At 35.6% G+C, this 22,142-nt stretch overlaps 1 protein-coding gene across 4 annotated transcripts in view; it reads right to left on the reverse strand.

Moving 5' to 3' along the window:
• Window positions 1–363: 363 nt before the first annotated feature.
• The window catches only part of FAM133B (family with sequence similarity 133 member B), a 29,392-nt gene continuing 7,613 nt past the window's right edge, over window positions 364–22,142 (reverse strand). For 2 of the 4 annotated variants that reach the window (XM_019443311.2, XM_019443313.2), the window contains exons 2-11: window positions 19,529–19,626; window positions 17,629–17,707; window positions 16,664–16,738; window positions 16,519–16,551; window positions 15,980–16,042; window positions 15,322–15,414; window positions 13,968–14,018; window positions 6,527–6,619; window positions 4,943–4,990; window positions 364–1,858 (exon numbers count right to left, since the gene is read on the reverse strand). In XM_019443311.2, coding sequence (XP_019298856.1) covers window positions 1,772–1,858; window positions 4,943–4,990; window positions 6,527–6,619; window positions 13,968–14,018; window positions 15,322–15,414; window positions 15,980–16,042; window positions 16,519–16,551; window positions 16,664–16,738; window positions 17,629–17,707; window positions 19,529–19,626 — 720 coding nt within the window. In that variant the 3' untranslated portion in view covers window positions 364–1,771. Of the gene's footprint in view, window positions 1,859–4,942; window positions 4,991–6,526; window positions 6,620–8,517; window positions 8,667–13,967; window positions 14,019–15,321; window positions 15,415–15,979; window positions 16,043–16,518; window positions 16,552–16,663; window positions 16,739–17,628; window positions 17,708–19,528; window positions 19,627–22,142 lie in introns of those variants that run through there. The other 2 variants (XM_019443312.2, XM_053897140.1) reach the window with 2 other exon arrangements.

A 22,142-nucleotide genomic window follows, 5' to 3' on the forward strand; every position in this document is an offset into this window, starting at 1 on the left:
TCTCACAATTTCAAGATCATGACCTGAGCCGAAACCAAGAGTTGGATGCTTAACTGACTGAGCCACCCAGGTGCCCCTACATATCTTTTATTAGGAAAGAGTATGAAGCTTTAAGCATAAAATTTAAGGAAGTTTACCAAGAAATAAATAATTTTTACAGCTAAAAATTTGGGGATATGTCTTATCCACCTACCATTGAACCCCTAGTAGTGTTTCTTAATCTTTATAACTTTACTTGCAACTCAAAGGGAGCTGATAAGAACACAGCTATTTTTAAGTAAAATAGCTATTTATTCAGCCTCTTGTCATGCCAAAATGTTTTGTGCATATACCACTATAATTAGCACACCCTCTGAAACAGGCAAAATTGTACATCAAATTATATTTCATGTTACCTGATTATATAAAAATGTAAAGTGAAAATGATTTATCAATTCCTTTTAACATTACTAGTAAACAATTCAGCAGTAGATATGAGGCACAAAATCTTAGTAAAATATGACAGGAAGAGCAATAATGTAATTCTCACTTAACTTGTCATAATTTGTTATGATTATACAAAGACAAATTTCTAAAATGTTATATTTACTAAGATTCTGGCAATAGCTTTATGTAACAAGACACAGCATACCAGGCCTGCCACTCAACTTGTTTATGGTAAGACTCAGCTTCAATATGAAGCTGTTTGGAAAAAAAAAAAAAAAAATTAGAAGTCTGCTTTTTTCTTTTTACATGCTAAGTATCTTGGCAAGTATGCCATTAAACACAGTATGGAATTTAAGATAGCAAGAATAAGGAGTTAATAAAAGCTAAACACTGCAGCCTAAACAAAATTCATACAAAAATAAAATAACTATCACTGGTTACATAAAATTTTCCTGACTGGTTAAAACTAACAGTATAAAACATGCATTTTATAATCTTTAGCTATCAAGTTCAAAAAGTACCAGTGTCTATTGGAAATGATTCCTCTCCAAAGCCAAAGTGTAGTCAAAATTAATTCAAATGTTATAACACATTCTAATGCTAAAAAACATTCAGTATTATTGAAGTGGAGGTAAATCCCAGAGCTTTTAGGGCTTTGTCGTGCTGCAAAAGGCTGTTACTCTGGTTCACTTAAAGCAGCAAATGACAAGAGTCCAAGGATGTCTAAGGGCAAGACTGCTGTACCAGCTCTGACCTCCCCATGAAGCATGGCTACTGTGTCCACAAAAATAGGATGTGTGAGGATAAAAGGCACGCTATTCTGCTAGCTAAAGAGATAGCAAACCACCCCCCCCCAACCCTAAAAGCTCCTTCCCCGGGTAAATAAAAGTATATAAGGGGAAAAAATTAAAATACACTTATCTACAGAATAAGGATTTTGAAATATCAATGTAATCCCTATTTCCAAAATGTTAACTCGAGTCATCTGGTCATTTCTAATTACATCTTAATGATATATCCAGATTCGATTTCTGTTGATTTATCATTAGATACTTCAAGTCAAAAATATTAACTTTATCCCCAAATATCTTAACCACTAGCACAACTGCAATGTATTATCTCCCAGAGTTGTTAAGCACTGGAAGAGAAAAGACTGATGTTCAAGCAGCAGGCAACAATTATGGCCCTTTCACACAGAGGCATCCAAGTGGCTACTGAATAGTCCAGTAATAATTCTAAAAACAAGAAAATTCATGCATTTTAGTAATTATGTCATAATTTTCACAGTTGAGATTTCCTTAGACATTGCACTTTCTTTATAAAGGAATCCTGATTTTTCTCAATATTATGGCGAGTCGGGACTTGAACTAGCAGCCTTCTTTTTCTTCTTCTTACTGTGTTTCTTATGCTTCTTTTTCTTTTTTGTTTTTTCCTGTAAAGAGAGTTCCCTGTTAGACATTTCTACAGGAAAATATGCAAGTCTAAAACAACTTTACCATGGTACTTCTAAGCTACTATATAATTATTTCAAACAATCTACACAACCAAGTAAACTATTCGGAACATTTTTGGAAAAGTCTAAATAATTAATATCATGAGGACTAAGAGTGCTTGTTTTCAAAAAGATATGGAAAAATTCTTAAGTCATCAGCACATTAATGTAGTTTCTAAATAAAACTTTCTATAGAAAATAAATTCTATGAATAATCATATCAACTGCTGTATCTCATACTATATAATTTGTAAAGGCGAAGTAACTGTAGTTATTGCAAAGAAGTCCTCATATCACAGCAAAACACAACTGTTTTTATAAATGACAGTTTTTGGAAAAAATATATATTAAATCTGGTACTTTTTGGGTAAACAGGAACATAATTATTAGGTCCTGTCTTCACTGGTAACTATTTTAATTATTAAATTAACAACAACTAACTGGTACAAAATATTGATGTACAGTTGAAAAGTCTACTTAGCTTAGTAACTTTAATTTTTTAAAAAAGCTTTTATGTAAGCTCTATGCCCAGCATGGGGCTTCAACTCACAACCCCAAGATCAAGAGTCATACACTGTACCTGCAGAACCAGCCATGCATTCAGATGCTTACTTTTTAGACAAAAATGCCACTAAAGCCTAGAAAAAGTAGTCAACTCATGACTAGATAAAGAGAGCTACAATTTTGTTGAACTCTGACTCTTGTGACTATTTCTGATGTAGAAGAGAAGGCAGAACTCTTAGAAACAGATACTTAGAAAAGTGGTATCAAATGAGAGACTAGTTGTTGCAAAAGAAAATAAAAAGCAAGAAAGGAAAAAAAAAAGCAAGAAAGGAGACGTGTAAAGACAGCAAAAGCAAAGCTTCCTATCATTTCTGAATCAATAAGAACTTTCCACAATCCCCCTGCCCCTCTCAAAGGTCTCTACCACTTAGCAGCTTTAAGCTAATTTTCATCATTCTCTTCATGAAAAGATCAAGTGCACAGGGAATTTTACAAAATTCCCTGTATTTGGCCCTTTAACGTTTTGGGTCTAGGTTGCTTTTTCATAAAAGCACAGTTGACTACTGTCTTTTTAAAATACTTTTCTTCGTGGCTTCCACAACACCTCAATCTGCTGCTTTCTTCTACTGCAAAGACCTTTCACCTCCCGTGCTTGTTCTTATTCCTCTGCTTGACCTTTCAGGACCTCCTTCCTTTTCCACATGCTCTCTCAGTCTCCCATGCTTTAAATAGTACTTACATACCAAATCTTCCTATCTAGTCCTTGCTCTGAACTCAAGACTGTGAGTTCTTCCTGGATACCTAACAAGTGTATCTAAAATTACCATAAAAATGTTAATTTTTCTCTCCAAATTCTCTTAGCTATCTTAGTAAATGGCACCTCTATTAAGGCAAAGAAACTAAGCTGCGGTTGGCTCTACTCTGTCTTAACTCCACTCTCTACATCCAAAGCAGCAAGTAAGCCCTACCATCTAAGTCCAAAAACATAACTCAAATCCATCACACCAGTCCATCCTCACTACTACCACTGCGATACGAACACCATTCCTCACCTCTCTCTACTCCATCTCTGCCACAGTATTTTAAAAATGTAAAGTTGATTTAGGTCACTTCTTTGTTAAAAACACTCAAAATAGCTTCCCAAAGCATTCTGATTAAAACTGAAACACCTGGCTACGTGACATGGCCTCTGCTTACTTCCCAACCTCACTGTATGCAATTCCTCTTCATCTACTAGGTGTAAGCCATGCTTACTCTTTCCATTCTTCAAACAAATCAAGCTCATTCCTACCACAGGTCCTCAGCTCTTCTCTCTGTTTAGGATATTCTTCTTTTGACCTTCACATGGTTGGTTCTTTCTTGTAAATCCTATTTCAGCTTAATTTTACTTCCTCAAAAAGGCTTTCCTTCCCCAAAGTCACTTTCTTACATATCATCCTCTTATCCATCTTGTATTCCATTATAGCAACACTACTAACACCAATAGTGCCTGCATAGAGATGCTTAATAAACATATGCTAGCTGAATGCACGAAAACAGTGTGGTATGCAAGTACAAATTAGAACTATCCTAAATTAACTATTATGTCTTAGCTAATCTGAACCAAAGACAAAAGCAGTTTTCACTCAAATTATATTCCCATTCAGAAAAAAAAGTCTCTTAAATGTCGCCTTGGTCATGAAGTACAGTAAATGTTACTTCTGAGTCATATATTCCCAGGTGATTCTTTCTACCAGAAAAAGACCCTCATTTAAGAGTGAGGGAAATTCCGGGAAAGGGAAGTTAACCCTCAAACCTACAAAAGATGCTGTTCTCATTTTTCTTCTACCTCTCCCTAAGAAAATATTTTCAAAGGCAATCACCCATGCTTATACTGAGTGCTCCTAAATTAATGATATGGTCTGCAATTACTCTTTGATAATCTGTTATCTACTTTCCCCAGGTTGGTCTGCTTCTCATTTAAATATCACTTCCATTTTCTTTATTCTCCTCTTCCTTCTTTCTCCTTTTATACTTCTCAATTTGCATAATAGCAGAGCTGGCTTTAGAAACAATCAAAAGAATCATCTTTATTAGTGAATTATTTATGTTGTCACATTATTTATTGCGTCCTGTGCTTAGAGGGTTTTTCTGTTGTTATATAAGGTTTGGCTGATCTGAAAGTAACTTCTATTGAAGATGAGGGAATCACCATACTTAAATCTCATATTTCATATTACAGCTTAAGAAAATCAAAAAAAGTTTGAGTTTTCATTTCTAACAGCACTGAATATGGAATAAAATAAAATGAAATGCTGAATAAAACACTGAAATGGAAACAGGACACGTTTACTACTAGGATACTCTTCCTTTCTCCTAAGCCAATTTAACTTGCTTTAACCCATTAAGTAAAGCTGAATACCACATTTTTCCCAATAAATATTTAGGCCCAGTAAATGAAGTCATGCTTTATAAGGATTCATTTTATCTTAACAAAAAGAACCACACTATTGTCATGTAAAAAATTTAAATGATACTTGCTATTACTTTTTCTCGTTCCTCACTGCTTTTCTTCTTTTTTGCTCGTACCTAAAAAGTTTGAATTTTTGTTGAGAAGACAAATATGTAACTTGCACTCAAGACATTTTTTTAAAATTTATATGTAAAAACCATTTTGACAATCAAATGGCATTTTAAATGCCTTCTTATACCTTAAATCCCTGTTTGCACATCCCAGAAATGCAGATATCATATAAACAAAGGGAAGACTGTATTTTGTTTCATTCATCCAGAGCTTTACTGAGTTTTGGAAAATGCACTGATGACAATGTTACTTTAGAGTTTTTGAAGGGCTTATGTAATGTACCTGCTACAGCTTGGATTTTGTTATGTCTTAAGATTTTATGTATTCTGGTATTATCACACTCAGCATTTATGCACTGAAATAAAATTTAGTAAAATTATACATTAATATTTTCTTATATATTAAAAAAATATGTTAGGGGATATTAATATAAAATGTGTAGATCAGATCTGTAATACATACATATATGCTGCCAATTTCAATTCAATTCATTTCAATTTCATTTCAGGGGGGTATTACAAAATACTATTACAAAAGGGGAGCAATAGGCCCTATTTTACAAATGAGGAAACAAAATCCAAGAGAAAAACACTTTAAAGATGGTAACTTACAGACCTAAAATTATCTAACAAAATCCAAGATAGGAATATCAGAGCTGAAAAGGACCATAGTATAGAGACTACCTAATTCTCCTCTCAACCTTATAGATAGGAAAAAAGATCACAGCAACATTTCTGCTCTATCTCATCACTGTTCTACTTCTTAAATAGTAGTAGTTCCAAATAAAAACAAGGGAATGCTAGGTTTCAATACACTACACATCAAACAGCATCTTTCACGTAATCAAAATAGCAGTATAGTAAAAAGTAAATATTAGAAGAATAAAATAAAATAGGGGCGCCTGGGCGGCTGAGTCAGTTGAGTGTCCAACTTCAGCTCAAGTCATGATCTCATGGTTCATGAGTTCAAGCCCCACACTGGGCTCGCTGCTGTCGGTGCGAAGCCTGCTTCAGATCCTCTCTTCCCCTCCCTCTGCCCTCCCCATCTTGTGCTCTCTCAAAAATAAATAAACATTAAAAAATAGCTCAGAATAGATATTTGTAAATACGGTTAATTATAATATTAGCTATATAATTAATTATCTTCTAGGAAATGAAAAACTCGTTCTGAAACAGAACTTCCATTTCTTTTTCATAGCACACTTACTAGAGAAGTGAGTAAATCAAATATTCATGACGTATTTCTTTTAACTAATTTCTTTTATTAAAATCAAGTAACTGAACAATTATTTTTATATTTGAGAGAGAGAGAGAGAGAGAGAGAGCAAGCATGCACATGATGGGGGGAGAATGGCAGAGGGAGAGAATCTTAAGCAGGTTCCCTGTCAGTGCGGAGTCGGATGTGGGGCTCAATCTCATGACCCTGGGATTGTGACCTGAGCTGAAATCAAGAGTTGGACACTTAACCAACTAGACCACCCAGGCACCCCAAAATCAAATAACATTTTCAAGTGAAGAAAATGGATTTGATCATATACTTACTTCTTCAATGTAATCTGATTCTGATAAGGACTCAGATGATAAAGGTTTATCTTCAGGATACATCTTTCTTTTTTTGCTGAGTCCTTTAATGTCCTATGAAAAATAAATACATGTATGTTGACTCAAAAAGATGTAATGCTATGCCACACAAATTCGCTTCTAAGTTCTATTTAACAATTCCTCCAATTATCACAAAAATTACCTATTTTCATTTTAGAAATGTCTAAAATTGATGACATTCACCAGTATTCAGTCTTTAACCCCAATAAAATAATGCTTTTATTACATAACCCTAAAAGACATAACTACATGTCCTTTTAGATGTAATATCCTCATTTTTTTCCTTTTTTTTAAAAGTTAATTTATTTTTGAGAGAGAGCATGAGTGGGGGAAGGACGAGAGAAAGGGAGACAGAGGATCTGAAGCAGGCTCTGCACTGACAGAACAGCCTCTGACATGGGGCTTGAACTCACAACCATGATATCATGACCTGAGCCGAAGTCAGACACTCAATCGACTGAACCACCCAAGCGCCTCTTTTTTAAAAAATATTTGTTAATTTAAGTAATCTCTACACCCAACGTGGAGCTCAAACTCATGGCCCTGAGATCAAAAGACACATGCTCTTCTGACTGAGCCAGGCAGGCACCCCTCTTATTTTAATTATAAATGACAGAATTATAAAAACTCGTAAGAAACCATACAGGTGGCATAAGATTTAAGTCCCTTGTATTTGGATTGTTTTGTTTCTACCCAGTGTTGGATCAGAAAAGCCTAGTGCTACACACACACACACACACACACACACACACACACACACACACCAAAGGGTAATCATGATAATTGAAAAAGATCTCTACACAGTATAAATTACTTTAGTATGTTCCCAGTGTTAAATTCATATTAAAAAAATCTTCATCTCTAAGTATTCTTAATGATGAGAAAATGTGTAACTCTGGGGAAGAAGAAAGACTGAAGGAGTTATTAGACACTTAAAAATATACACTCTGAGGAATAAAAAATTTCAAAAACATCTGATGTACAGCAAAATGTTAAGATTTATTAAAGCTTCATAGTGGATATGCAGGTTGTCATTTTATTATTTTCCATATACTCTTCCTGTATGTCTGACTAGTTCGTAACAATAAAAAAACTACAATGGAAAAAATGAGCACTACTGAATCATATAGAAAAAAACCACGAAACTATATAGCATGGACCCAATTTTGAAGATTGGACAAAAATAAATCACATAGAAAATAAGCTAACAGTGATGATCTGTGTTATATTACAGGTGATTTAATTTTGTTTCTGCAAACAGCTTATTATTTTGGTAGAAATGATAAATGCTCACTGTAAGAAAATTCACCTGAAGCCCAGTACCAGGCATTAAACATCATGAAGATTTTTGGAAACAGCTCTCTGTGTGTACATTTACTATTTTACATAAATTCTTGTTTAGAACCTGCTCTTCTCACCCAATAGTACCTTTTCATGCAACTACATTGTCATTTATGGCTGCCTTTGACATTCATTGACAGCATATGCCAGAATTTACTTAACTCATCTCTTTTTGGAGGGCAGGCATACATATGGGTTCTTTGCTATTAAAAACAAAGTTGAGGGGCACCTGGGTGGCTCAGGTCATGATCTCACGGTTTGTGAGTTCAAACCCGCGTCAGGCTCTGTGCTGACAGCTCAGAGCCTGGAGCCTGTTTCAGATTCTGTGTCTCCCTCTCTCTCTGATCCTCCTCTGTTCATGCGGTCTCTCCCTGTCTCAAAATAAATAAATAAATAAATATTAAAAATAAAATAAAAAAAAAAAAAAGTTGAGGGGCACCTGGGGGCACCTTAGGATTCTCTCTTTCTACCTCTCACTCTGACTTTCCCCTGCTTGTGCTCTCTCTCTCTCTCTCCAAATAAACAAACAAAATAAATAAACTTTAATAAATAAATAAGTAATAAAAACAAACTTGAGGGGCACCTGGGTGGCTCAGTCAGTTAAGCATCCGACCCTTGGTTTCGGCTCAGGTCATGATCTCATGGTTCGTGGGATCGAGCCCCGCATTGAGCCCTGCGCTGACAGCACGGAGCCCGCCTGGGATTCTCTCTCTCTCCCTCCCTCGCACTTCCTCGCTCTCTATTTCAAAATAAATAAATAAACTTAAAAAATAACAAAAACAAAGTTGAAATACAGTAAAGGGTGCGTGAGTACAAAATCTTTACCTAATAACAATGTTTAAATGAAAGACCAAAGTAGCCTTCACCCAAATGATTTGCTCATTCTCCCACCACCACCCCTCAATCATTTATTTCACTCATTTATGAATCACACTTTACCAAGAAGCCTCCTTATCGGGCTCTTTTATCAATCATATTAATCTCAGATAATTGGAATACAGTCGTATTTTAAGAAATGCCTAAACATGAATTTTACCACTTTTTCTGTGTATATAAGGTATTTGTTTCTGCCTTTGCTTCCACAGCAAATATAAAGTATCATTTTTTAATTACGAAGTTTTAAATTATGTATTCCTAGTTTTTACTAAGTTTGTTCATTATATTTAAACTTTGTTCATGGTTTACTTTTTTGTGATCTTTGTCATTCAGAATTAGAATTATCTGGTCAAAAGTTTTGAGTTTTGAGTCATGGGCCTTCTCCACCCCAATACCATATTCTCCATGGTCTTTCTCCAGTTATACTTTCAGACTTAAAACAGACATATTTGGGATTTATCTGGCCTTAAGGAGTGCCCAGCTTTATATTTTCCAAACGGACAATCATTTTGTCCCAAGAAAAGCCACTTGTATCATATATTAAGTTCCACAAATACTTACAAAGTTTTACTTGGGCTCCAGACTGTTCCCTCCTCCCCCAACTGTTAGTTCCATTTTATCCACTGTTTTTTGTTGTTGTTGTTGTTGTTGTTTTCTATTCCTGTACCATACCACACTATTTTTTAACCAAAGCATTAATGTCTAATAGGGTAGCTCATACCCAGGAAAATTTATTGAATCTTCATCTTCATGTGCTTCTCTGAATAGATTTGCATATTTTCTTCAAGTAAGTTCTGATCAATTTTTTAAAAATTTCCTATATAGTCTTGTTACTATTAGAAACAGGATATTCCTTCTATTATTAGGTATCATATTCCATTTTTGTAACAATTTAAAAACGAGCTGAAAACAATGACTGATATATGACTTGAAATCACACCCTTTTTTATAACACTATGCTAACTATACTGGAATTAAAATGAAAACTCTAAAAACAAAGAATATTGCCTAAGGGAAAAAATTACACCCTTTTTATGATTATAACAGTCACTCTAAACAATATTAAGAGAAGCCACGGACCCCAAAATGTTCATCATGTATATGAAAAATGAGTAATATCTAAAATATGAAACTCCTATGAGTCATAAAAACAAAAAACCAACAGAAAAGTAGGCAAAGACTATGAATAGGCAATTCACAGAAAATGGTATCTGAATGGCTAATAAGCAAATGAAGAGGCTAAACCATCTTCACATATTAAATTGGCAAAAAGAAATTTCATAGTGTTGACCATCACGTATGTGGAACAAGGGTACGGTCAATACATTACTAGCAGGATACAAATTAATGAGCATTTGGGTGGGCAAAATTTAGACAAGTTAAATGTATGAACATCTTTGAACCTAGAAATTATAGTCCCAGGTATATCTTATTTATTTCCTTTTTCCCCAGGTGTGTCTTAGAAAAGTAATGATAACTTGTGGAAAAGGAAAAATGGATAAGAAATAGTCACTGCAGCACTGTTTGCATTACTGAAAAATGAAAACAGCTAGATGTCCCAAAAACAGAAGAATAGAGAAACAAGAGCGCCTGAATCGCTCAGCTGGTTGAGTGTCCGACTCTTGATTTCGGCTCAGGCCATGATCCCAGGGGGTCATGAGATCAAGCCCTGAATCAGGCTCTGCACTGAGCATGGAGCCTGGCTTGAGTTTCTTTCTCCTTCTGTCCCTCTCCCCTGCTCATGCTCTCTAAAACATAAAAATAATTTAAAAAAGGAATGGAGAAATAAATTATGGCACATTAATATAACAGAATACTATAAGCAAAAGGACTTGAGGGCATCAACAAGGATAAATGTCCACAGCAATGCTGAATGAAAAAAGTAGGTGCCAGAAGGAAACATGATACCATTTTGAAAATGCAAAATATCTAATGCTATTTAAGAACATATACTTATGCAATAAAAGTGTATAAATGTGGATGGGAAAAATTCACATTAATTTCAGAAACAGCTGCCTCTAAGGAAGGAGAGGGTGTCTTGTACTTTTTCTTTTTTTTAATGTTTATTTATTTGTGAGAGACAGACAAGAGTGTGAGTGGGGGAGGGGCAGAGAGAGAGGGAGACACAGAATCTGAAGCAGGCTCCAGGCTCTGAGCTGTCAGCACAGAGCTTGACGCGGGGCTCGAACTCACAAACCGTGAGATCATGACCTGAGCCGAAGTCAGATGCTCAACTGACTGAGCCACCAAGGTACCCTGTACTTTTTCTTTAATAAAACCAGACCTGAAGCAACTATGACAAAATATAAATCATTTGCCAACTCCAGCTGATATGTATATGGGTATTTGTTTATTGTATTATTTGTCTTTTACTCTGTAAAAACACATTATTACTCTGTACCTTATACTGAAGTACAAAATCACAATGCAGTTGTTTTAGTATTTCATGTTTGTATACTACCAGTTTTTAGTTTCACACGTGTATTTAAAAAAAATTTTTTTAATGTTTATTCATTTTTGAGACAGGGAGAAACAGATGGTAAGTCGGGGAGGGGCAGAGAGAGGGAGACACAGAATCCCAATCAGACTCCAGGCTCTGAGCTGTCAGCACAGAGCCCGACATAGGGCTTGAACCTATGAACCATGAGATCATGACCTGAGCCAGTCACTTAACTGACTGAGCCACCCAGGCGCCCCTAACACATATATCTTTTTAAATATGAAAGGTACTACTTATTCTATAATGATTTAGAAAATCAGGAATTAATGTCGAATTACATCATATCCCTTTGGCAATTACGGTTTCTTTCATTTGGGCAGTTACTACAATATGGCAAATTGTATTAATAAAGTTCTTATCTTTGAATTCTTAAAATTAACCCATTTTGATCATGATGGCTTTTTTTTAGTGTCTAAATGGGTTTTTTTATTTGCAAATTGATATTAAAACCATTACTAAGTATATATCCAAGATCAGTAAAAATATATGTCCACACAGAAACTTGTACATACATGTTTACAACAGCATAAGGTAGAAACAACTTAAATATCAACAGACAAATGGATAAACAAATTGTGGCATACACACACAGTGGAATATTAATCATCCATAAAAAGGAATGAAGTATTGATACATGCTACCACTTGGGATGAACCTTGAAAACCTTACACTAAGTGAAAGAAGCCAGACACAAAAAGCAATACATTGTATGACTGCTTTTAAATGATATACTCAGAGGGGAAGGGACCTGGACCTGTCCTGAGTCTATGTCATCCTCTGTGATCCAGAGTGTCCCTGTCAAGATCTAGCCCTGGAAGTTATAAGAGAATTGTTCTTCAACCTGCCCCGGTAAAGTTAAGCTTCACTTGACTTCACTACAAGCTACCAGCTGTAGCCCCAGTGACCAGCACAGCTGGCAGGGGTTTAGCACACCCAGCCCTTGGTGCTGCCTGAAAGCTTCTGTTGAAGCTCTTCCATGTGGAACTGAAATCACGTACTTGCTGAGTGGTTCTCACTAAAAAATCAGGCCTAAGCTAAACAGTCTACAAAAGAATATCAGTGTTTTACTCCAAAAAATGTAGGAGAAGAAGCAGTGTTTGAGGGTTTAATGCTAAGTTTTACCTGTCCTTAAATCTGTAGAATATGCTATGTTAATGCTACCTTATATTTGTATCAGAGTTAACAAAAAGTAACTGGCTTTCCAAAGTGTAATACTATTGAATTTGTAAACAAACAGAAAACAAATACAAAGGATAATTTGTCTTATACATTCAATTCGTAAATAGCAAGGACTGTTTTAATTCTAATAAATTCCATTTATTTTAATGTAAATACAAGTGATACACTTATTAAAGTTCCTACTTTTTTTAAAAAAGATTTTATTTTTAAGTAATCTCTACACCCAACATGGAGCTCAAGCCTACAACCCCAAGATCAAGAGTCACATGCTCTACTAACTGAGCCAGCCAGGTGCCCATGAAGTTCCACTTTTGATTCAACAAAACAAAACAAAACAAAACACAAAACAGAATAGAACAAAGATATATCCAGAATATATAAATCTAGAGATGGAAAGCAGAACAGAAGTTACTAGGGGAAGGGGGAAAGGGAGAATGGTAATTAGTTAATGAGTATGGGTTGTTTTTGAGGGGGTAATGAAAACGTTTTTAAACTACAGAGGTGGTCATTGCACAACACTGTATATACACAATATTCCTCCAAATTGTAATTTTACAATGTTTAATAGCATATTATGTGAATTACACCCCAATTTAAAAAATATGTTTAAAAAGACTGAATAAAATATAATGACACTGATCTGTAGTTTTCTTTCATTAGTAACTGCTTCCTTTAGGTTTTTATTACTAAGAACCAGAAAAAGATTTTTAATTGTACATCAGAAACACAGGAATAAACTTGCATTATTTATAGTTAAGTATAAATAAAAATAAAATATCCATAGTAGTAAAAAGGTTTTTCAAAACTTATCTACGATGTATTCAATTTGAAACAGAACTCCAGGTTCTGTAATTAAAAAGTCTTTTTTTTTAACTTTTTAAAAAAAGTTTATGTATTTATTTTGAGAGAAAAAGAGACAGAATGTGAGCAGGGGAGAGGCGGGGGAGGGAGGAAGAGTGGGAGAGAGTGATGGAGGGAGGGAGGGAGGGAGAGGGAGAGGGAGGGAGGGAGAGAGAGAGAGAGAGAGAGAGAGAGAGAGAGAGAGAGAGAGACACGCAGCACACACGTGCGCGCCAGAGAATCCCAAGCAGGCTCCACGCTGTTAGTGCAAAGCTAGCTTCCAATCCTGTCTTCCTCTCTCTCTCTGCCCCTCCCCCGCTCACACTCTGCCTTTCTCAAAATATAAACATTTAAAAAATAAATAAAATAAAATGACTTGAAGAAACAAAGGAAATATTTAATCTCCATCATTTTGAATTTTTAATCTGAGATAATAATCTGTACAAACTCAAACTCTGCAGGAATACTTTTGTGATCTTTTAACCTTCAATAATGAATTCAATAAATGATTTCCTTAAATCAGCGAGAAATGCTATAAAAACAAAATAAATAAATCTCTTTAAGTTAAAAGGGAGAACATATTGTCAATTTTTTGAAGTAAATGAAGTATTGTATGACAGACTAAAGGCAATGTAAAATAATTACCTTGTCTTTCTCAGTTGCATCCTTTGACTTCTTTTTCTTTTTTAAACTATCCTAAACACACAAACATATATATATATATATATCAATTTTAAATTTAAAAGATACAGCATAATAGTATAAGGACAAAAATACCAAAACAGTGATTTGCTCTATGATTCACTCAATTTATTATATAAACTGGAAAAAGTTTACTTCAACGCCAGAATTTTATTCTGAAAATGTAGGAGGAACGTTATGTTGTGTATATATGTGCCTGTAAGGAAATGGGCATTCTTCATTTATCTAGCTACATATCAAATCTAGGTATACCTCAAATGACAGATTATCTATAATAACCACCTAGTTTATTTAAAAAATAAGACTTAATGCCATCTGCCTATTTTTGCCCGTGGTGGTCATATGCATGGGAGTTCTAATTCACACTGAGTGTGGACGTCCACCAATCTCATTTTCCTACTCTCCTCGTAAGGAGGAGAGGCTAGAATTTCTTTCTTTTGATTGTTTCAGTTCTAGCCATTAACCTCCCTGAGCCTTCCTTATCCAAAAAGTGGATGAGGATTGAGTTAAAATGTCAAGTGCTTAGAACTATGCCTAACACAGAGGAGGCACTTGGACAAATATTAGCTATCATTATCATGAGACTAAGTCTTCAGCCTTAAAAGACAAAAAGAAAACCAGTGTTTACTGAATACTTTCTGGATGCCAGGAATTTTGTCAAAAGAAATGACACTAGGACTAGTAGAGATCTGCCACAAAACCAGACAGTTGCTTTGTTTTTCTGAGACCCTAGGTTAGTGTTTGTCAAATTGTGGTCCGAGGACACCCCTATATCAGAATCATAGAGAACATCTATTAAAAATGTAGACTTCTGAGCCTAATCAGATTTACTGAATCATACTCTCTGGTGATGAGGCCCAGGAATCTACACTTTTATTACAACTTGCATGTATTCCTTATTATCACAAATGTCTGAGAGCCAATGCCAATAATGTTTCACAATTCTGGACAGTACAGAGCAGATTTAGGAATAGGATACTGGACCAGATAGTACAGTATGTTTTTTTCTCTAAACTCTGACTTCTTTATGAAAATGGAAAAAATAGTATCTGTCACATTTATCATAAAGCTATCATGGAAATGTTGAGAGATGGAGACATATGTGGAAGTACTTAGAGAACAATTAAAAACCATATGTAAGATATTAAGTATATCAATTAAATGGCACAGACCATCAAAGTACAAAAAAAATAGTATCTCATTTCCAAACTGAGAGCAATTTAAGATAGGATGACTTAAAAGAAGCTAATTAAATGTGGTTTGCTATCCAAAATGCTGCTAATTTAAGTAATTTTACCTTACTGTCCGATTCAGTTTCTGACATGGAGCTTTCAGAAGATTTATGTGAACGATTCTTCTTTTTCTTTTTTCTTTTTCCTTGTTTTTTATCCTATATAAAACATTTTTACAAACATTTGCTTTGTTTCAAAAATATAATTGATGCATTTTATTAATATAAAAACTTTATCCATGAAAGAACCAAGTTGTAAATACATGTTTTACTTAACAGTATTTTTAAAGTAAACTTTATGCCCATTGTGGGGCTTGAGCTCCTGAGCCTGAGATCAAGAGTCACATACTCTACCGAATGAGCCAACCAAGCACCCCCTTAATAATTGTGTAAAGTATAACCTATACTAACCTTCCTGTTTTATAAAAAAAAGTCAAGTAATTTGAGTCACACGTACCCTCTAGCTTCTAGTCAGATAGCATTTTAGATTTTTAAACTGTATTTCTTCTCTGATATTTTTAAGTGAATAAGATAAATTTAGGAATATAAAAAAATATGTTAATATTTAAGTATCTAGCTGTTCATTCCTGTCAGTGCTCTCGGTTATGGATAATTAACCAAAACCTGCAAGTCAACATTTCTAAAATATTACATAATGGATTTCCTCTTGTCATTAAATAAATTAGAGATTATTATTTCATGAGCCATCACAGGCAAACCTTACCTCATCTTCAGAATCCGAAGAACTGCTGGAAGAATCAGAGCTTGATGAAGAAGAAGATGAATACTTGACCAAGCACAAAACAATTAAAGCTTGTGAGATGCAGGAATTTTTTTATTACTAAGTCTTTCAAATACTTAACAAAATCAATCTAGTGGCTGAGAAACAGATGCTGTATTATTCTGAAGACCTAAACATTAAAAAGTGAAATGTCACACGCCCTTACACACACACACACACACACACACACACACACACACACACACACACACACGAAAAAGGCTCAACAAAGTAACAGATATGGCAATGGTAGTCAATTTTCCCCTTTCCCTCCCTGATAGCAACAGAGGAGTTACTACTAGGTTATAAGGCGGGTGGTGCCTTTCTTTATATTGCTAATAGAACAAAACCACCCATATCTACCAAAGGACCTCCAGGCTCCTTGACTCATCTACAGTCAGCATACAGGTTGTATAAATTATCTTACTTTTCTTGTAAGCTCTTAATCGTAACATTTAGAAAAATGGAAAACTTTTGCTCACCCTACCAGATTTCTTCTTTTCTTTTTTCTTTCTCTAAAAACAAACAAATAAAAGTACAAATCTAAATAAGCTGATATGAGTTTTTAATATTATACTGATACTAGTACACCCAACTGTGATATTAAAAACAACATTAAACTCTTACCTGCTTTTTTTTGGATGAGCTCTCACTTCCACTTAATAATTTCTCCCTGTGTTTTTCTAGTTCTTTCTTCCAGTTCTGCAAAAAGGTTATGAACAACATCAAAGGCTATCTATCCCCTTCTAACACACCTGATATAGACAGCTACTACTTCCTTCCCTCTATCCTCTATTACCTCTCACCATCTCAGCCTCTAAGAACAGGGAAAAGGTATTCCAGGTGCCAGAACCCTGTCACCAAAGAATCCTCTAAAAGCTCTTTATTAAGGGGGATATTAAAGAGTGGGAGCTCTCCAGTGCATATTGAGAAGAGGAGTAGGTATTATCACTGAGGCTGACAACTTTTTTCTTTTTTACAAAAAAAAAAAAAGAGTTAGATTCTCTCTCCAGACAGTAAAAACTGAATTAATCTATATTGTACCTGAAATACTACATACATGTTTATGACCAAAACAGGCAAACATCATGGAAAACTCAGAGCAATATGGGGCCATGGGGGCAGGGGAAGATAAAGGGAAGAACCCAGATGACCTAAATTACTGTAAGATGATTTTCCACTTTTTAACTTTTTGCTCTTTTTATTTTAAAGAAATCGTGCATTTATATACAAACCTGTATTCAATGTACAGAGCGCCCTTAAACCTAAAAACCATGCCCGACCCCTGATTTGTTAAAAAATTATTTCATATTTTTCTGTTTTTAATGTTTTATTTTATTTTTGACAGAGAGAGACAGAGCATGAGCGGGGGGAGGGGCAGAGAGAGAGGGAGACACAGAATCCGAAGCAGGCTCCAGGCTCTGAGCTGTCAGCACAGAGCCCGATGTGGGGCTCGAACTCACAGACCATGAGATCATGACCTGAGCCGAAGTCGGACGCTCAACTGACTGAGCCACCCAGGCGCCCCAATGTCATATTTCTTTTAAGAAAACATATGTGTCTATTTTTTCAAACAGGTACTATTTACAAACCTCATTCATTTTTTCTTCAAATTCAGCCAATGCCTTGGAGCCTTTCTTTTTCTTCTCTAGTTGTTCTTTCACTTCTTCCCTTAATAAAATAGACACATAAGTTTTCAAGCAATTCAAATTAGAGATGAATACTTACAAACAAAACCAAAATTTCGTAAATAAAAAAATATTAGTATCCTAATAAACTTCCATTCCAGTGTTGACACATTTTAAAGTTCTTTGTTCATAGCCTTATAAGTCAATTATCATTAACACAGTCTTTCAAATAACACTGATTATTCCTTTCCCAAACATGGATTACAAGAGCTAATACACCAAACATTTGAGCACTGTTTTCAATACATTTTCCTTTAATCCTTACAACAATCCTGTGAGAAAACACAGTATTATTACACCAATTTTACAGATACGAAGCAAAGCTTGAGGCAGGTAAGAAATCTGCCTAGGGTCCCAAAGCTGATAGTTTCAGTGTTAGGGAGAGCTAAGGTCTATTTAAACTACTAAATTTTATTATTAAACATCTATTTTACAATGCACCTCTCATACTGCACAGAAGAGTTGGTACAACATGCCTGATTGCTAATTCTCAGAATGGCCTGCTTACAAGTTTGGCCCTGGCTGGCATCTGGGAACTTGGATTTTGAAGGCTCCTTACCATTCCGTTAAGAGTGGCTCACTGTGCCTATCTGTACAAATACTACTGCTTAGGCTGAACCTGTACTTCAGGGAGTCTGGGATTTTGGGATCTGATAGGGAGAGGCTGACTAGTCCCCAGTAAAAACCCTGGGCACACTGAGTCTCTAATGAACTCCCCTGGTTGGCAACATCTCATGTATGTTAACACAACTCATTGCTGTGGGGGTTAAGCACATTCCATGTGACTATATAGGAAGAAGCCTTGGAAGCCTGAGCCCAATCTCCCCTGGACTTCACCCCATGCAACTTTTCTCTTTGCTGATTGTGGCTGGTACTCTTTCAGTGTAATAAGTCTTACCCAAGAGTACAACTATCTGGGAGTCCTTCTAGCAAATTACACAACTGAAGGGCTATCTTGGGGGACTCTGATACACACATAATATACTTTCTCGAGCACTTCCCCTTAAAGTTCATTTCTTCTCACCAATTTTGAAGGTAAAATGTATTTTGTTTTGGGATAATTTTCTGGTATGCTGCAACAGTCAACAACAGCATTCATGAAAACTCTAAGAGGTAGACATGGCTTACGTTCTATTTAACTCAAAGGAAGAGTCCTTGTTACATATAAGCACAACTTTCAACCATAGTTATCCAGCTTTTAGGGGCACTTACAAGCATTATGAAGCTAACAACTCTGAAACTTGTCATAAGTTATCTCAGGAGTCTGATATTTAATAATAAGACGTACTAAAAAAAAAGTAAGGCCAGTGCTGTGATGCTTTATTTACAAATAATAAGAGTTACTCAATGAGGGCAAATAAAAACCCAAAAAACAATTTAAAACAAAAATTTTTAAATGGGAAATTCAACTTATTGAAAAGCCATCAGGTAAGAATAGAAACATGGCTTAACATTATCCTTCCTAACACCTACTTACACTTCAATGAAGGGCGAGATTAGTCAAACCTACCATTTTAAATAGCTTAAAACTGCAAGCTTAAGGTCTCTTTTAGGGGATAGAGAAGAGATTGATATGAAAGGTTAACTGCTAGCTCTTTACCTACACAGGGTGGTGGCTTCTCAAATATTTGTTCTATGCTCATGCATGATGCGTGTATTTCATACATTGAAAAGAAAGCACCAATGAATATCACTTCAAAAAATTATGTATCTGACAACTGCTTTGCAATCAATTAAAACTGTAACAGTAACCTTTAAAAAATCTATGAAAATCTTATAAATGGTTAAATTGTTACACATATACCAGGTAGGCCTTGGTCGATTCAGATAATCTTGGATTGTTGGCCCTGAAGACTGGATTGGACCCCTGGATCTGGCCATTGCTATTGGGTTCATATAGGCCTTGAGGAAAGAACAAAAATTAACTCAATTAAAAAAAAAAAAAAATCAAAAATGCAAATGTTCACTTACTCACCAAGCAATTTTTATTATAAATGCATACTATGTCCAACTAAGCATGTATAATCTAACCAGATTTTTCATTACAAAAAAAAAATAATACTCTATTAAGTCTCAGAAGTTCAGGAGATGAATCATATCACTATTACATAGAAAAAAAATTTTTTGTACCAGAGATTTAAAATTAAAAAAAAATTTTTTTAATGCTTATTTATTTCTGAAAGAGAGGGAGAGAGAGAGAGGGAGACACAGTGCGAAAGGGGGAGGGTCAGAGAGAGAGGGAGACAGAGAATCTGAAGCAGGCTCTCTAGGCTCTGAGCTGTCAGCACAGAGCCTAATGCGGGACTCGAACTCACAAACGCGAGATCATGACAGGAGCTGAAGTCAGACACTTAAGTGACTGAGCCACCCAGGTGTCACCCCACCTTTTTTTTTTTTTTTAACTTTTTTAACGTTTATTTATTTTTTTGAGACAGGGTGAGACAGAGCATGAACGGAGGGAGGGTCAGAGAGAGAGAGAGATACAGAATTTGAAGCAGGCTCCAGGCTCTGAGCTGTCAGCACAGAGCCTGACGTGGGGCTCGAACTCACAGAACTCACAGACCGTGAGATCATGACCTGAGCTGAAGTCGGACGCTTAACCAACTGAGCCACCCAGGCGCCCCCCCACCTTTTTTTTTAAACTAGAGATTTAATAAAAATAATAATGATACCTCTTTCTTACTGTAAGATAATTTTATGTTTTCTCCTAAAGCCCAATAACCCCATGAGACGGTAACACTATGCTTACTGGCAAATTAAGAAACTTGGTTGCAAAATAATTAAAGATCTAACTTTATTTTTTTTTTAAGTGGTGTATTTATTTTTGAGAGAGGAGAGACGGAGCGGGGGAGGGGCAGAGAGTGAGAGTCGGGGAGGGGCAGAGAGAGGGGGGAAGGAATAGAGACTACCAAGTAGGCTCCATGCCCAGTGGGGAGCCTGATGTGGGGCTCCATCCCAGGAGAGAGAGATCATGACCTGAGTGGATATCAAGAGTCAGATGCTTAACCAACTGAGTCACCCAGGTGTCCCAAAGATCGAACTTTAAATTCATCACTTATTCTACTATATCTTTTATCTCAGGAAATACTATGCCATACTGATGGCAATTTTACTTGCCAATTGTTAACGTCAAATATTAAATTATGGACAGACAACAAAAGAAAAAAAAACAGCAGGACTTCACCAACATTAAAATATCTGTTTATTGGGGTGCCTGGGTGGCCAGTCGGTTAAGCATCTGACTTTGGTTCAGGTCACGATCTCACAGTTTGTGAGTTGGAGCCCTGCACCAGCCTCTGTACTGACAGCTCAGAGCCTGGAGCCTGCTTCAGATTCTGTGTCTCCCTCTCTCTCTGCCCCTCCTTTGCTTGTGCTCTTGCTTTCTCTCTCAAAATAAATAAACTTAAAAAAAAAAATCTGTGTATCAAAGAACACTATCAAGAATGAAAAGACAATCCACAGAATGGGAGAAAGTATTTGCAACTCACAGATCTGACAAGGAATTAATATCCAGAATGCCTAAAGAAATCATACAACACAAAAAACTCTAACAACCCAATTAAAAAATGTACAAAGGACTTATATAAACATTTCTCTAAAGAAGATATTCAAATGTCCAATAGCACATGAAGAGATGTTCAACTCCCTAGTCACTGTCCCAACCAATGACACTGACAATCCATTAATGCAAATCACGATGCAAATGCAAAGAAAATGCAAATCAAGATGCATCAATGCAAGATGCCACCTTGCATAAGAATGAAATTCTTAAACATGCTACAATATGGATGAACCGTGGAAACATGCTAAGTGAAATAATCCAGATATAAAAGGCCAAATACTGTATGATTCAACTTATATGAGGTATCTAGAATAAACAAATTATGGATAGAGATAGAAAGTAAAAAGGTTTCCAGGGGCTGGAGGGGAACAAATGACTGAGAATTACTCTTTAACGGGTACAAAGTTTCTTATCTGGGATGCTGAAAAAGTTCTGGAGGGGGCAACTGGGTGGCTCAGTCAGTTGATCATCTGGGTCAAATTTCGGCTCAGGTCATGCATGACCTCATGGTTCATAGGTTTGAACCCTGAGTCAGGCTCTGTTCTGACAGCATGGGACCTGCTTGGGAGTCTCTCTGCCCCTTTCCCCCCCACACACATGTGTGCCCTCTCTCTCTAATAAACTTTAAAAAAAATAGTTCTGGAAATGGACAGTGGTAACACTTGTACAACACTGTGAATATATTAATGCCACTGACAAACACTTAAAAATGGCTAAGACAATGAACTTTATGTTTATTTTTACACAATAAGGAACTCTACAAAAATCAAATTCTGCTGTCTATACTGAACTTACTATGACAGAAAAACACATTTTTAGATACTTAAAAAAAAAAAAACATATCCAGACAAAATAA

This window comes from Panthera pardus, unplaced genomic scaffold (genome assembly GCF_024362965.1).
Source record: "Panthera pardus isolate Hobbes unplaced genomic scaffold, ASM2436296v1 HiC_scaffold_8, whole genome shotgun sequence".
Lineage (NCBI taxonomy): Eukaryota > Metazoa > Chordata > Mammalia > Carnivora > Felidae > Panthera > Panthera pardus.